This window comes from Pteropus alecto, unplaced genomic scaffold, assembly GCF_000325575.1.
Source record: "Pteropus alecto unplaced genomic scaffold, ASM32557v1 scaffold161, whole genome shotgun sequence".
Taxonomy (NCBI): Eukaryota; Metazoa; Chordata; class Mammalia; order Chiroptera; family Pteropodidae; genus Pteropus; species Pteropus alecto.
The window spans coordinates 7,203,565-7,221,210 of record NW_006432943.1 but is presented as its reverse complement, the minus strand read 5'-3'; the positions used below and the strand labels follow the sequence as shown (position 1 = coordinate 7,221,210).

Below are 17,646 nucleotides of genomic sequence, written 5' to 3'. Positions count from 1 at the left end.
CCTCCGGAATGGGTCCCTCCCAAAGTGAGGGGTTCGCGGGCCCTCAGCTGTGCCAGAGTGAGGACCACGCCATCTTCCCCCATCCCTCCCTGGTGTGGCCACTTTTGATTCCGCCCCAGACAAAGGCAATCTGAACTCCAGCAGAATGAATAAGGGGATCAGGTTGCTCTCTCGGCCTCCCCTCACCTCCCCCACCCCCCCCGCTTCCCCCTTTCCCCACGTGACTCTCTGGAATCTTTGCTAAAGCTCCGAGTCCCTGGGTCCATTTTCACACCGAGCAAAGGAGAGAGGAAGGAGGGGAGGGAGGCGGAGGAAGGCGGAGCATGTGTTTTTTTAAACGCGGGGAGCCAAAGGCCTTATTTTGTGCCTTTCCGGGCTCTCTGGTCTAAGTGGCATTGAGTTCGGGGGTTCTTTCCAGCCTCTGTAGCTCTGTCCTCCGTGCATTTAAAATTATGGCTCCTCCTTCACTCGCGTAATCACATCTTCACTCCGCAGACCAGCACCGCGGGGCTCGGTGCGGAGGTGGCTGTTGGCGCGGAGCAAGCCGCGCCCCCGCAGCCCTCCTAACTCGCGTGAGGGGCGGGCGCGAGAAAGTAGCAGCAGCGCCCCTCGCGCCGCAGCCGGGGTCTTTCCTCGGAAGCTTTGGAACAGTCTGCTGCAGGGAGCGTAGCCTGAGGCGGCACCGCGCCGCTGCAGCGCGGGCGAGTCCCGGGAGCTGCCCGCAGCGCGGCACAAAGTTTCCTGCTAGCCGCCCCCGGCGGCCGAGGTCCGCGGAGCCGGGTGGCACAGCAGAGGAAGAGGGGTGGGTGGGTCTTTCCCGGCTCCTGGCGACCCCTGCTGCCGACGAAGCGCCGAGGTGGAGTGTCAAGCGAACTTTCAAAAGCTGCAGCAGACGAACCAGCGCGGGAATCTCCACGGTGCGGGATCCAGGAGCGGACGGGTCAGGCCTGAGGGAAATGCTGCGAGACCCCACCAGCCGCTGACCTGCAACTTTCTGGTGAGACTGCCACCGGGAACAGCTTTGCCTCCTCTTATTTTCCCAAGCTCGGCTCACCTTGGCGTCCTGCTTTGCTGAACAGCTGGACAGTGAGTGAATTGAATCCCCCGCCCGCCCCGGCGCCTCCGGGCAGATGTGAGTATCGCTCTGAGCCAGTCCATCGCCTCATTTCCCAGGAGGTAACCGCCCGCCGCCCCCCGCCTTCGGTGCGCCCCACGCCGGGGCGTCGAAGCCAGCGTTTCCGCTGAAAGCCAGTTCTTGGATGCTGAAGACTGGGCTCCTTCAACGTGGGTGCCTTCAGCGATGGGTGTCTTGAAAATGTGGCTCGGAGTGACCCTAGCATTGGCGGAATTTGCAGTATTGCCTCATTCTGAAGGTGAGAGAGCAGTCCCGTGTGTGTGTGTGTGTGTGTGTGTGTGTGTATGTGTTTATGTGTGTGTGCGCGCGCGCGCGCGCGCGTGTGTATGTGTTTGATCGTGCTATTTTAAAAGCCCAGCGGGTCTATGGTATTGTGGGTCGAGTGGAAGTTTCTTGGGATGGGTGGGTGGGTGGATGGGAGTGGAACTGGAGTGGGGTTTTTCTGAGATTTCTTTCTACTCCTGATTGTTTTGCATGCAGATCACAAGCTCGCCTCCTTCTCTCCCCTAAGTGCATTTGGGTGGGTGGGCGCCCGATTGAGGTGGCATCTCTGAAATGGGATTCTCTTCTTCCACTTCCCCGCTGCCCGCAGTGGAAAGCAACTAAGTGGAGCATAGCGAGCGACCAATTGCTCTGACCTGTGTAAAAATACTTCTGCTGCCATCATACATACAATCTAGCTCCTTAAAATCTTCGTCGCTCTCCCACCCTCCTCCTCCCAATAACTCTCCCCGTAAAATCCAGTAAAGATTTTATAACTAGTTGGTTAGAGCGTGTCGTGGACGTAGACAATTCAATTGCCCCGAAAGAAATCTCCCTAGTACAGAGAGACATGAGCCTGCCTGCTCTGGAAAACAAGTGGTTAATAAGTTTAGCTTCATTCTCTTACTTCTCCTTCTGCCTCTTGGTTTTCCTCCGGGGCTCCAACCTAGTGGAAAACCCCGGAGCTGGGGGAGAGAAAGAAGGGAACTGTGAGAATTGTCGCCATGATAGCAAAAGCAATCTGGGCTCAGGGAAATAAATGAATCAATAAGTAAATCAAGAGTTTAGGGGTCGTGGGATGGCGGGTCCGGGGACGCCAGGCGCTCCCACCTGCTCGGAGCAGCTGGGAAAGTCGCCTAGTTAGTGCTTAGAGAGGAGGAGGGAAGCCTGGAGGTAGACGGCTAAATCCACAGCACTCGGCTTTCGGCTTCCCCTCCCGGCTCCATTCATTATTCATCCAGCTGCGGGAAGAAGAGTTCACCGGCCCGGCCGCAAATCAGAGCCGCAGCCTCGGCGGCGGCTGGCACCAAGCGGGGCGCCTCACCTGCCCTGGAGCCGGGTGGGGACGGCTCGCCGGTGCAGCGCCCGGGGACTGGACTAGGAACAGCAGAAGGGCCCGGAGAGGACAAAGCCCTGCTGTGGATCGACCTCCAGCCGCCGGGGAAGCTGCCTTTTTCTTGCTAGTGTCTTGGGAGAAAGTGGCGTGGCCTCGGAAGTCCACGCACAGCAGTGGGGATTTTCTGGTGGGTAAAGGTACCATTTGCCCGCACCCTCCCGAGAAGTATGTCAAGTGTGTACTATCCCCGGGTAAAACACGTTTGGGGCCTGTGCAGCCTTCCTTCAAGCAGGGCATAACTTGTAGAAACATGTCTTTATTGTATATGTACGTGTATGTGCATACTTTAAAAAATAAAAACCTGTAGGGCTTAATATGATAATAAACCAGATAGGAGAGTCAACCTAGGCCACCCAAATCTGAACTTGAGACAGAAAAATTACATTTTCACGTGGTGGTGGCAGTCCCTTATTTAGAATCATCCCAGCCACGGGGGTGGGGGTGGGTTGGTGGGTGGGGGAGGAATGTGCTATCTCTTCCTAATAGCTCACCAGGGGGCATTTGGAATGAGGCAGTTTTTCAGAACCAAATCTCTTGAATTACAAAAGCCATTATTGTTATTAAGAGCCTGCAAGGTTCACTCTTTGGAAGACTGGTTGATATATTGTGCAAAGTTTAAGAAACTCCAAAGTTTTTTAATGGGGCAGGGCAGGGCAGAGGGGTGTCTTTCTTCCAAAGATTTCTCGGAAACTTTTCTTGTTACTGTTTCACCCCACATTAAGAGTATTCTAGACTTATTTCACAAATTGGATCGATAGATGTCTGAGCATTTCCATCCAAATCATAATGATGCTTATATGATAATGAATAAATGAATATGGACATTTATTTGAGTACATATGTGCCTGATACCATGCTAACTGAACACTTTACATACTTTATCTCATTTAATTAATTTAAATGATATAATGTCTACAGCCAAAAAAATCAGCTGTCATCAGATGAGACTTTTGATTTGGGTCTGTCAGGGTTTTCTTTTTCTCTCAAAAGTAAGAGTATTGAGATCAAGAATGGGAAGCTTAAATATCTTAGAGATTTCTTCGAGTTTTTCTTATTTCTAAAAATGAAAAAGAAGCATTCACATGTGTACTTCTCTTGGTGTACTCTGTGACACTTTCGCTGACCAGGCCATGGCAGAATTTACTGTTGTCTTCTCAGTGCTCAGAGAGTATGTCATACATGCTTCTGGTACACCAGTTAACAACTCTACAATTGTTGTTGATGAAGGTATCGTTTCTGTCTTCCTCACTTAGCTGTGTGCTCCCTGAGGGTTTAAGATGGGTCTTAGTTATTTTTATATCTCTAACTTGGCTCCCAATACACAGTAAGTAGTAAAAAATACTGATCAGATGGACAATTATTGCCAAATCACATTCTTTCGAATTAAGATTAGACTGGCCTCCATGATAAGCTGCTGTATGACCTTGAATGAACCACCTAACTTCTTTGGGCTATGGTTCTGTCATTTACCAAATGCAGAAGTTGGCGAGGTGATAGCTCTAAAATACTTTTGTTAATCATTTAGCATAGGAAAAAGAAAAGAACAATATTTGCTGTCATTTGCGGTTAGTTGCAACTTTCTTGTTCTGAATTTTATTTTAATTATTAAAAGAAAAAATTTCTACAAGCAAATTATTTGCAGTGATAATTTACATTGTCCTGTAGTGCCACAATGACAAACTACTATGATTTGAAAACTTTATAAAATGAAGACTTTACGGAGAAACTTATAGTAAACATGGCTGCTTTCTGAATCAGAAAAGTTCTGCCATGACATTTTCTGGAGAAGCACATCATAAGTTATATTGACCTGTGGAAATTCTGTGATCGTAACACTATAAAATATTTTTTTTGGGAAAGATTATTGAATTGGAGATTACGAGAACTGAGTTCTAGCTTGTGTCCTATCACTCTCCATGTGACTTTAGCCAATCCTATAGTCTTCCAGGATTTTCCTATAAATGTTATTAACAGAGCATGCTGAAAAGGATGTGTGTTTTCTTTATGGGTGTATCAGCATATTTGGTTTCACTCTTGGCCAGAGAGTTCCTTCTATATAAGACTCGATGCTTAAAACTCAATATTAAGGAAGAGAAGACATTGGCTGAAAAATAGTCTATCTCTTCATTCTTTCCTTCCACAAATCTTTATTGAGAGCTTATGTGTCAGGTTATGTCTGGTAGGGTGATACAGTCATAAAGAAATCAAATTCCTGCCCTCAGGAGTTTACCCAGAAATATTAATACCTGCAAAGTAGCAGTAGGGATATTTGAACACTGGTTGTTGGTGGGTTTCCCGATATTGAGTAATTACAACTTTGCATCTTTTGGCTTTGGTAACGACTTGCTAGTGGAAATGAAGAGGTGTTGTATTGTCATAGGTTCTTATTTCCATCGTATTACATTTTTGTTTCTTCTCTGGAGATTGGACTCTGGGTGTTACCCACAGCATACACACTTTTTAGTGAGGGCACAGCTCTCTGTATTCACTATTATGGACTTGAGTGGCAATATCACTGAATTTCACTCAGGTACAAGTAGTCATAAAATACTCTATCTCATGGCTCAGGAGAGAGGAGGGGACTTCCACATGGCAAAGTTGGAGTCATGTGTCAAATCTTATAATAGTTCAAAAACAGTTGGCCCATTTTCATTTTAACTACTTTATTAATTGGTCTGAATCCTGGTTGACAGTAATCAGGATGCGAGCTGTTTTTGTCAGTCTAGAAAATGATTCTACTTTAACTATTCCACAGTGTACAAACCATATGCTGAATTATAACACAACTTAAAGCTGGAACATTTAAATGCCAACTTGTGGCTGTTTGTTCCTAATGAGTCATGTTTTTGTGATACTATGCTCACCAAATATTTCCATCTCTTATGGTCATATCTGCCATGATTTTTTGAACTAATAGGCCTGACATTTTGTGGCTCTTGGATTTAACTTCTCTAATTTACTTAGTTTACCAGGTACAGTTTCTATAGTGAATAATTTCAGGATGTGAATTCTAATGCAAATTATATCTCAAATTTTCTCTGAAAAATTTAGGTTTAAATAAGTGTCTCATGAATGAGTGCATTATAATGTGCAAAAGGGCTTAAAAACAGACATTTACTTATTTGAATGAAGTAACATTTTGCCTCTGTAACTTGCAAGAAAGGCGTCAACCACACAGGAGGAAGGTCTCAGGATTTCAGCTTCCTTCTCGGTGCTGTACACGATCACTTCACCCTGCAAAACTTTATGCATTTTCTCACAGGATATTATAACTTTACCCAGCATCTCAGCTGTAGTCGGTGCCCTGAAACTGGAAAAGTTCTTGATCAGAAAACGCTAGCGCCTGTTGTCTGATTTTTCCTGTTTTCCCTTGAAGAGGGCCTGTTTCTCCTTCTAGATGCACACCATCTGTCAGAATTCACCTTGAGGAGTTTCCTTTAAAGTTCAAATAAAGCCACAAATCTAAACCTCAGATACAGCCGCAGTCATTTTAGTACTTCTTAAGAAAAAAAGTGATGTGGCGTAACTTTGTTTTCCATGTTATATGAATTGATGGATTAGTGAAAAGGCCTCTGCTCTAGTGCAGAACCCGAAGCTGCCCCAGCACCCAACACCAGCAAACCTGATTTCATCTGTTGGTGGGTGTGAGTGTGGGCTAGTGTGGGAGAAATATGCTTGCTTGGAGGACTGCATCTAGCCATGGGTAGTAATAATTGTTTGATAGGACTGGGCATCACAGGAATCCTTTATTTTCTCTAGAAAGTAGAAATGAGGTTTTGGAAACTGTGTTAATGGAGACTCATTTGTATGGTGGCCTTTTGGGCAGTGCTGTTCTGGTTTAGGAAAGCCCTCAGAGGGCAAAGCTTTTGGAATTGTACATCACTGAGTGACCCAAATTGAATTGTTTCCTTTGCCTAATGATGATATATACCAGCTGTTAACACACCGTTTTGACTTGTGTCTCTAGTAGATGTTTGGGTAATCAGGTGAGTGTATGGTGTTACACTCAACGCTGCTTAATTATTTTTATGTTGCAATGACTTTATAATGTCCATCTAAAACTTCCAGAAATGGGTTTTGATGTGGGTACTTCGTTACTTAAGATAATTAACTTCTTTTGGAGCTCTGAAAAGATATTGGCTTCTTTTTAAAAAAAAAATAATTAAAAAACAATTTTCAACTATAGTTGGTATACAATATTACATTAATTCCAGATATACGACATAGATTTGGACATTTATATAACTTATGAAGCTATCACTCTGATAAATCTGGTTGCCATCTGACACCATACGTAGTTATTACCATGTTATCAACCGTATTCCTCATGCTATACTTTATATCCCAATGACTGTTTTGTAACTACCAATCCATACTCCTTAATCCCTTCCCCTCTTTCACTCCCTAGCCCCCCTCCCATCTGGCAACTATCAGTTTGTTCTCTGTATCTATGAGTTTGTTTCTGTTTTGTTTATTTTTCTTAGATTCCACATGTAAGTGATATCATGTGGTATTTGTCTATCTCTGTCTGACTTACTCCACTCAGCACAATACGCTCGAAGTCTATCCATGTTGTTGCAGATGGCAAGATTTCATTCTTTAAAAAGAAAGTTTTTTTAATGGCTGAGTAATATTCTATTGTATATATGTGCCACCTCTTCTTTATCCATTCATCTGTCGATGGTCACCCATGTTGCCTCCATATCTTGGCTATTGTAAGTAATGCTTCAATGAACATATAGGTGCATATGTCTCTTCAAAGAAATATTTTGGGTTTGTTTGAATAAATATCCAGAAGTAGAGTTACTGGGTCCTTCTTTGTCTCTTGTTATAGCCTTTGTTTTAAAGTCTATTTGGTCTGATATAAGTATTGTTACCCCAGATTTTTTTTCATTTTCATTTTCGTGAAATATCTTTCTCTATCCCTTATTTTCAGTCTGTGTGTGTATTTTGATCTGAAGTGAGGCAGCATTCTGTAAGGGTCTTGTTTTCTTATTTATTCAGCCACCCTATCCTTGGATTGGAGCATTTAATCCTTTCTTATTTGAAGTAATTGTTGATAGATATGTATTTATTGACATTTTATTATTCACATTTTGGATATATATTTTTTCTTCTTAAAGAAGTTCCTCTACATTTCTTATAATACTGGCTTGGTGGCGATGAACTCCTTTAGCTTTTCCTTGTCTGGAAAGCTCTTTATTTGTCCTTTGATTCTAAATGATAGCTTTGCTGGGTAGCGTAATCTTGGTTGTAGGTCCTTGCTTTTCATCACTTTTTATATTTCCCATCAATCCTTTCTGGCCTGTGGAATTTCTGTTGAGAAATCAGCTGATGGTCTTATAGGAACCCCCTTGTAGGTAACAAATTGCTGCTTTTATTATATATTTATTTATTATTTATTATAATGACATTGGTTAATGAAATTCAATGTTTCAAGTATATAATTCAAAACTAAATCATATATATATATATTGCATTGTGTGTTCACTGCCCATAGTTAGATTTCTTTCTGTCAGCACATATTTGACCCCTTTTTACCCATCTACCTCCCTCCTCTCTTGCTTCTTTTAAGACTCTCTCTTTAACCTTTGGCATTTTATTTATGATGTATTTTAGTGTGGGTTTCTTTAGGTTCATCTTGTTTGGGACTCTCTGCATTCCTGGGCTTGTATGTCTAATTCCTTTACCAGGTTAGGGAAGTTTTCCATCATTATTTCTTCAAATAGGTTTTCAATTTTTTGATCTCTTCTTCTTCTGGTACCCCTATGATGCAAATGTTGATATGCTTGATGTCGTTTCAGAGGTCCCTTAAACTATCCTCATTTTTTTGTATTCTTTTTTCTTGTTGCTGTTCTGATTGGGCGTTTTCTACAATTTTCTCTTCTAAATTACTGATTCGATCCTCTACTTCCTCTAATCCACTGTTGATTCTCTCTAATGTATTCTTTATTTTGGTTATTGTAGTTTTCATCTCTGACTAGCTCTTTTTTATGCTTCCTCTCTCCACTTTTATGTCTTCTGTCTCCTTGCTGAAGTTCTCACTTAATTCATCTACTCTTCCCCTAAGTTCATTGAGCATCCTTATCACTAATGTTTTGAACTCTGCATCTGGTAGATTGTTTAGTTCTTTTTCTGGAGCTTTGTCCTATTCTTTCTTTTATGTCTTAGTCTCCCCATTTTGGCTGCCTCCTTGTGCTTGTTTCCATGTATTAGGTATGGCTGAGCTGTCTCCCGACCTTAGTAGAGTGGCTTTATGTAGTAGGTGTCCTGTGGGGTACAGTGGCACCATCTTCCTGGTCACCTGAGCCAGGTGCTCCAGGTGCGTTCCTTGTATGGCATGTGTGTGCCTTCCTGTTGTAGTTGAGCCTTGGTTGCTCTTTGTACTTCACTGGGAGGGATTGACCCTTAGGCTGATTGGTTGTGAGGTCTGGCTGGTGAGGCATTTACCCTACGAAGCAGGATTCACTTTGGCAGGGCTTTGGTGCCTGTCCAGTCTGCCCTTCGGGTGTGTTCGTCTTGGATGCAGCCCTGGGTGGTGCTCTGGCTCTGGTTGAAGTTGGCCACTGGGCATACTAACCCCTAGGGTCTCCTGGGAGGCGCCCCACCACAAGACATATTCAACTGCAGCCTGGCGCCACCTGACATGAGCCACAAAGCAATCCGCAGATGACTGCCACTCATGCTGGGCTTAGAGGTGCTTTAAGAGGTCAAGCTGGGAATCAAGGCTGGGTGCCTCTAGTGCCTGGCTCGGGGATCTTCAGCAAGAGATATGGGGCACATTGAGGCCAGGTGCTGCTTGTTTGGATTTTGTGAACCTTTGAGAGATTTTAGGAAAGTCTGCAGCATGAGCCAAGAGAGGCCATTTCTATGGAAAAAAAAAAATCACAGGAGGAGTCTTGGGTGAGGCTGCTAATTGGGTGGGGCGGGGTGTCAAGGAATCACCAGGACAGGCGACCAGTATTAGCCAGGTTGGTGGAGTTCAGATACGGCAGCTGCCTGCATCCACACACAGGTAGTGGAGAAAGCTCAACAAAGGAACAGTGGACTCTGCCGGTACTTCTGTCCAGGAGAAAGCCGTCCCTCCAGTCCTCATCTCAAAGCCACACAACTCAGTTCCTCCCTGTATGTCCCTGGCACTTTTCGAGCTGCTTCCCCAGTGCTGGATCTCAGAGCAAGTGAGTCTGTCGCCGAGTAAGTCCATACATGGGCCCTTTAAGAGCGCTGTCTATGACTCCTGCAGCCTTCTGTCTCACTCAACCACAACCTCCACTGGTTTTCACAGCTAGAGGTTGTGAGGGTCTGTTCTTCCTGGAAAAGTGGAATCCTGGGCTGGGAAGCCCATTGTTTGCCCGGGACCCTTTGCTCCTCTTGAGGACTTCTGCAGCCAAGATATTCCTTGCAGTTCTCAACCACCGCACGTGGTTGTGGGATAGGCTTGTTTTGTGTCTCCACCCTTCCTACCGGTCTTGAGGTGGCTTCTTATTTATGTCTCCAGTTGTAGGACTTCTGTTTAGCCAAACTTCAGGTGACTTCCAATGATGGATGTTTTGTAGTTGTAATTTTGATGTGGTCATGAGAGGAGGCAAGTACAGCATCTACCTATTATCGTATCTTGACTGGAAGGTCAGGAACAGGACCTCTTAAAGAAAAATAAGACAGAATTTCTTCCCAAGGTTTTTATCTCAAGTTATTCTTATTTGAATGTCAAGGGCACAAAAGCCTTTTAATATATTTGCCCACAGAGATCTTTGATTCAAACCCAAGTGTAAGTAGTTATTTCATTTTCTTAGAAGATTGTTCTTAATTCCATCATTGGTGGATAAGGTAGACCAGTCCTTTCCTGAGAAGTTAATATTATTGAGACTTCATGAATGATCCGTTAGAAGCCAAGAGCCATAGAAAATGTGTCTTTTCCTCTTTGGATGCCAAGTATGGCACATTGTCAAGATGTACTTCTGCTATTCCAATCTGTTTTGCAACCTCAGTTTTTGAGAGAGTAGCTGTTAGCACACTACCCACATTTCCAGGTTAAATCAACACCTGTTGTACTGTTCAAAAATTGGTTGAGAGTGTGTGTATGTTATTTTTTAAAATTAGCATTGCAATTTCAAATTTTTAGACATAAAACTTATAAAAAATGTATTTTACGATATACTAGTTTTTCAGAATATATAGGCTGTCCCATTCAAGTCAGCCTTATTTTTCATTTAGAAACAAGTCATCTGTTGTTTTTATTTGTTACTTAATGAGTAAAAAAATATAAAGATGTATCAGTTTATAATCAGCTCATTGGAACAAAAATGAATACAAAGAGGATGAAGAGTCTTGTAGGTCAGAAGCTTGATAGAAGAATTATTTTTAAATAACTCCAGTTTACATCATTCTCCTATAAAATATTTCAACATCCCTAAAGAAGAACATATTGTGTTAAAGGCATGAAATAGATAATCAGCCACATACTCAAGTGGATGCGATTATGTGAATATTTGGAGAAAACAGTAGGAGTGGTCCTTGTCCTAAGAGTATATATGCAGATATTGGGGTAGATGCAATAGTTCCACGTCCTTTGCAAGGCTGCCACAAGGAAGCGGACAAGAATGAATTCACAAATGGATGATGTAGGCACAAAGTACTATAAGCTCAAAGGAGAAAGAGAATAATTCTGTAAGCTGGACAGCTTCATGAAAGAGATGGGATCATGTTCAATGAATTTGACTAGACCAAGTACGTCTCCTGCAGGAAATGAAAATGAATAAAAGCATTGAAATATGAAAGTATTATCACGGGATCCTAAGTTGGCCTCTGGAATTGGACTGGAGAATTTGTGTAAGCAAAGAGTGGCAGAGAAGCCTGGATAAGTAAATTAGGACTGGATTATGGAGGCTTTGCTGATTTACCACAAGTGAAAATAGACACTGTATTTATAACATGCCATTATAAAACATTTATTTTAAAATTCAAATAAGTTCTAATGATGCTCTGCCTCATGTGTGTTCAAGAAATGCTGTTTTGGTGTATGGGCTATTTCCCCAGGGACAGAATGCTCCAGCCTTTAAGATTTTGGAAATAGCTCAGTTTTCTGATTATGATACACGTAGATGCAGTTTTTGCCTACTTCTACCTGGACAGTACCTGTTGGTTTATTATGCGTCCCTTTAATTCTTGCTTTGTTTTTCTCCACAGGTGCTTGTGTCTATCAGGGTTCCTTGCTGGCGGTAGGTCATTCTTAATATTTTTGGGTTATTTCTTTTGAATGTAAAATGCTTGATTGAAGCTACTGAGTGAGTGAGGTAACCCTATCATTGTAAAATATGTTTATTTTCCTTCACAGTTTGAGGATTATCCCTCATCCTGGCACAGTCATGCTCAATTACTTAATACCTTTTCCAGAGTGAATTAGTTCCATTCTGATACTCAGGTATTGGAAGAGGAGTTCAAATACCCAACCCACAATTTGCATTCCATGGCTGTCCTTTGTGTTCTTTCAATCAGAGAGAAAATTAGATCCCATTCTCTTGTCAGATACAAACTAGAATACAATTTGTTTATCTTCCTATTGCATTTGCTTCTTCCTTTGACTCACTCCAAGAAAAAGTATGATTATTAAATTAAGTACAATACAGAGGATTCCTGACTATTGTTTGAATTATATATTTAAGATTTGATAAACAACAAACAAATTTAACATTTTTATTTCTGAAACTTTGCCATTAGAGTAGAATTGATTTCGAATTCAAAGTCAGGATGACTTGGAAAAGCTGAGGCAAGTCTCATGCATTTCTTTTCATTAATAATGCACTATGGTGCATAACAGTGTGTTAAAGCCTTATTGAAAAAACTATCTATGCTCCATCAACTCTAATAAATGGTGTGACAAGTCATTCTTCACCACTTTTTTATTCTGGTTTAATAAATGTTGTAATAAAAACAGAACTGAGATGGTTGGAAAGGGTTTGCTCATTTACATCACAACCTGCTATTGACATGTGTGATATTAATAAGTCATCTTGGATTATCCTTGTGGTGTTGAAATAGATGAGAAATTTCTGAAATATCCAAGAGTCTAGATAATTGTAGATGTTCACAGTAATATTCTTGAATCTGAACTTTATGTAATATAGTTATTGCACTGGAGATTATTTCTTCTTCCTTATATTTTTCTGTTAAAGAATTAGGAAAAAACCATTTTTTCTCTCTTTCTCATTCCATGCACTTAAAAGCCTACTTTTCCTTCTGTTTATTCTTTAGTACATTTTAGGATTCATTTTAAAATCAAAGCGCTATAAAGTACATCATTAGTTTTGGGGAGCTATAGTAACTATTATAGAAAAGTCAGTTATCCATGTTAATACAAAGAGAATTGCTTATTGTATAGAGTGCTTCATAATTTTTTAGTATATTTTCATAGCTATTGATCCATGTGATACTTACAATAGACCAATGAAATAGGCAGGCCACATATTATTTGATACCGTTACTTTTTTTAATGAAGAACCATGGATGAGAGAGATTAAGAGATTTGCAGAAGGTAATTGACCATTAAGCAGTGGACCAGAACAAAACAAGCTGTCTTCTTTCTGTTGTTCCACCTGCATCTGAATAGAAATGGCTAAACTACCTTCTTATATTTGATGTCGTTTTGTGTTATTATACATTTGAATATGAAAGCATCAAGTACTTGGAGAGGTCAATTTGATCAAGTTTACAGAGAGCTGTGTGGTCCATTTGCATTTAACAGATGACCCCGCTATCTTCCTTTCCATGTACTGGCTGATCCCAAGGCTCATGGCTGCCCAGAGCTAGTAGGTTGTGCTGTAGTGCACCAGCACACTCCTGACACTTCCTGTGGCTTCTTTGTTTACCAAGACTCTGCTACCTTTGTTCCTAAATGTTCTCAAGCCTGATGTAATTATTATTGTAGTTAATCAATTCAATCAGAAAGGCAAAACACATATTACAATAATGAAGATTATTATTCAACAAACATTTATCGGGTGACAACTATGGACCTGCTATTCTAAGCACTAGGAGTGCACCAATGAACAGACAAAAACCTTGCCCTCATGAAGCTCAAAGTCTAATGAGTAAAATATATAGTTTATTAGATAAATACTATGGAGAAAAACAATAAGGAGGTAGGGAGATAGAAAAGGCTGAATGGGGGCAAGGATGGCTCCTTGAAATAGAGTGCTAGGGAAGGCCTCACTGAGAAGGTGACATTTGTACCAAGACCTGATTGTAAGAGCTAGCTCCTCGGATATCCAGGGGAAGAGAATTCCAGTGAGAGGGAACAGCAGGTGTGAAGTCTGAAGTGGGTGCTTGCTTGGCCACTTGAAGAAACGTATGGAAGTCAGAGTGGTTGGAGTGCATGATCAAGGGGGAGGATGGCAGGAGATGAGGTCGGAGAGGCGGGCAGAGGACCCTATATGGACTTTAGTTTGTCTTCAGTAAGGTGGGTGAGCTATTGGAGAAGCTGGAGCAGAATGACAAAATCTGACTTACAATTTAATTAAACTGCTGAAATGTGAATGTGAAAGAAATAGCATCCTTGTTTCTAGGGAAACTATGTCAAATACTTTAAAAAGACTCCATAGAGGTGAGTCACTAAAAATTTGCTGTCAAATTAGGTGTGAAAGAAACAACTATAAAAGATCGGGGAAAAATACAAAAATACAGAGAAATTCTGCATTCAGATTTATTTGCAACCACTTTAAGTTTTCTTTCCATTTTAAGGAACTTCACACTAGAAATGGAGATGATGTTTGTGGAGCTAGTTAATTGTCTGAATAACTCATTGCTGCTCTCTCTCCACATGACCTGGTCTTGAAGAAAGCATTGTACTTACACTGATGAAATGGAATAAATGCACATTTATGTATTTTAAATTAAAATAAAGAGTTTAAGAACATTTATATACCATTCTAGAATTCTCTCATTAAACAACTCTTTGGGTGAGAGGATTTCTACTGTAAGAGGCTTCAGAGTTGGGAGCTGGCTCTGAGGATGGTGATATAGTGTCCCTGTTCCAAACTCTATAAATTCTACCCACATGCATTTTAGAACTAGGGGTGATTTCAGGGATTGTGTAGTCCAAACTCTCCATTTTTATGGGTGAGGAAATGGGGGGGAGAGATGTGAAGTTCTTGAGCTTCATTCATTTCTTAGGTGAGTAACCAGAAGTGGAGAGCAGATCTGGTTGAAAATGGCAAAGCATCAGCTTTACCCAGAAGAATTCCATAAAACATATAAAGTAAATGAGAACACAGATGTAGGCCCTGGCTGCTAGTTGCTGACTCTCAACCTGTCTTGTGAGGATTCCTCCCACTGATATCTTTTCAGTCTCATCACTTGTTGCCTAGGCAGCTGCCAGAAGTAGTGGAACATTCATGGCTCCTGCAGTTTGACAGACCTGGTTTCAACTCTTCCTCCTCTACTACAAAACAGCTCTGTGACGTAGAACAGGTTATATAACCTTGCCGAATCTCTATCACCTCTTTTGTGAAATGAGGATAAATAAAACCTCTCCTGGAAGGTTTTAATAGATTAAGAAGGTAATGTAGGGAAGATACCCAGATGCAGTGCCTGGCATGTGCTTTTCCACCCTAATAAATTTCTCTTTACCAACCAAGAAGAAGAAGAAGAGGAAGAAGGGACAGTTATTAAGCACCTACTATTTATTTCATACTCTCATCAATCTCAAGAAATAGGTTTTGTCTTTATAGATAAGGAAACTGAGGCTCACAAAGTCTAAATCACATGTTCAAAATTACACAACTGGTCAGTGCTAGAGGAAGAGACTGTTTCAAACTCTAAGGCCGTTTCACTGAGCATGCTGTTTCTCACAGTCAAGTCAGCCTGCTTGTTGTCTCTGAACACACTAGCTTATTTCACCCTCAGTCCATGGTGTCCACCCCCTCCCTGCTGCACCTGCCATGCAGTTGTCTCTGCCAATCTCTGTCCTGACCTGCAAAAGCCAGCTGTCCCTGGCTAACCCCTTCTCATTTAACTGAGGCTCTCCCACACTAGTGTGCACTAAATTCACCACACAATGCAGGGAACATTTAGGGGGTCATGATATCTTAAAAATATATGATACATACACATCCCCAACAGTGCGTTGTGTTTCCCAACTTTTAACAGCTCTGTGGACATGTGGTGACATTCTAGGGTGATTTGGTTCTAAGCCACATGTAACCATCTTTCACTTATGTACTGACCTCAGCTTTCTCTCTTCTTTCTTTAACACTATCTTGCCTACCTTTTGTTCTCTTTCCATTCCTCAGGTCAGAAACTACCAGAAGAGACTAAAAATATCCAGGAAAGTCCTATACCTTGAGAAACACTGATAATTCTCTTTTGGGGTATGCTTCTTATTCCACAATATCCCTGAACTCCTGGGCTCTCAGGACTTTCTCTAAAGTCAGCCCTTGTGGAAGAGAGAGTGTGAATGTGTTAAATCAGAAATCCATCAGAAGAAAACTACCCAGTTAATATATTTAACTTTGACTGGGGCATTGAGTGAGAGGAGGAAAATAAATTTTGAATTTCAATGTTTTCACTTACCTTCTATTTTTTTCAAAGTTAAAAAAATTTAACTTTCTTTTGGTATTACCATGGTCAAACAATTTTCCTTTATTAGGTTCTTCCTGGGAATGGATGGACTCAACCTCAGTTTTTACAACTTTAAAATGGAGATGAGCTGTTTACTTCACAAAGTTGTGTAGGTCAAAAGAGATCAATACGAAACACTTAGCCCAGTGCTAAGTGACCTACAATGCTCAATAAAGGTTAGCTGCTGTTATTGTTGCTAAAAGTAGTTATGATTAGAAAATTTGGGAAAAACACTCTTCTTCACTAGATCAAAAGTGTTAAGTGTTGTGATTTTCCTACTTGGAATACTTTTGCTCACAAATGCTGACAAAAGCACTAACTTTTAGCACACTTGAAAGAAAGAAAAAAATTTCAAGAATAATTAAAAATATGGAGTGTTTACTATATATATAGTATAACACAGTGGAAATATCCAGGCTTTGGAGTTTGAATCTCAGTAATGCTACATACTTGCTGTGTGGCTTCAGATATATTTTATGCAGCAGAGTTTTAATTTCCTTCTGTATAATGGGGATTATATTCCTCGTATGGTCGATATGAGGATTAACTGAGAGCATGCTTGTGAAAGAATGCAGAACTGTGCTTGGCAAGGAACTGGCGCTTACTCTCTAGGTGGCAACACTATGCCAGAGTGGAAATGACTGAGTGATAAAGCCTGGGATGTCTTGGTTTGGGTCCTGACTCTGTAATTATGAGCTGTGTAGCATTGAGTAAGGCACTTGAATGAAATGAGGTCTCAGTTTCTAAATTTGTAAATGAGAAAGATTAGATCTCTCCAAGATTCCTTAGTGCAGTGCCATCCAGTGGAACTTTCTCCGCAGGTGGACACGTTCCATAGCTGCTGTCCAGTATGGTAGCCTTGACTCACATGTGGTTATTGAATACCTGAAATGTGTCTACTGGCACTGAAGGACTGAATTTTAAAGTTTGCTTAAGGTAATTGTTAAAATTTAAATTTAAATAGCCATGTGTGGCTTATGGCTACCATATTGGACTGTGCAACTTTAGAGCTTTCAAATTCTTACATACTCGAGTACTTAAACTTGAATTATAGTCTCCTGGATGATTCCCACCCCAGGTAAAGCCTCTCTGTAATGTTATTAACAGTTGTGAGGAAAGTCATAAGAAATTTGTTAGAGTACCTGAGTTTGCTCTTTGATTATTAGTCTAAATAATTTGAACAGTCATCTCTGTTAAAACACTACTCTCCCCATATTGTTCGATGTGTTTCCTTGAATAAAAGAAAAGGGGTGGAGTTATATATAAGTCCTCACCAGCAATCAGTCTTACATAGTCCATTAAAATATTTTATCCAGCTTTATTGAGGTATAATTAACAAATAAAATTTGTGTATATTTAAGACATACAATTTGATGATTTGATATACATATACATTTTGAAATAATCACCACAATCAAGCTAATAAACATATTTATCACCTTACTTAGTTACCATTTCTTACTTCTCTCCCTCTTTTTTCTCTTCTCTTTTCTTTCTTTCTTTCATTCCCTTTCTCTCT

The 17,646-nt window shown here is 41.2% G+C and overlaps 1 protein-coding gene across 1 annotated transcript in view; it reads left to right on the top strand.

Moving 5' to 3' along the window:
- The first annotated feature begins 261 nt into the window (after positions 1–261).
- Positions 262–17,646, top strand: part of FRAS1 (Fraser extracellular matrix complex subunit 1) — a 414,255-nt gene continuing 396,870 nt past the window's right edge. The window contains 2 exon segments of the mRNA XM_025043815.1: positions 262–1,373; positions 11,700–11,731. Of these exon segments, the coding sequence (XP_024899583.1) occupies positions 1,301–1,373; positions 11,700–11,731 (105 nt within the window). The 5' untranslated portion in view covers positions 262–1,300.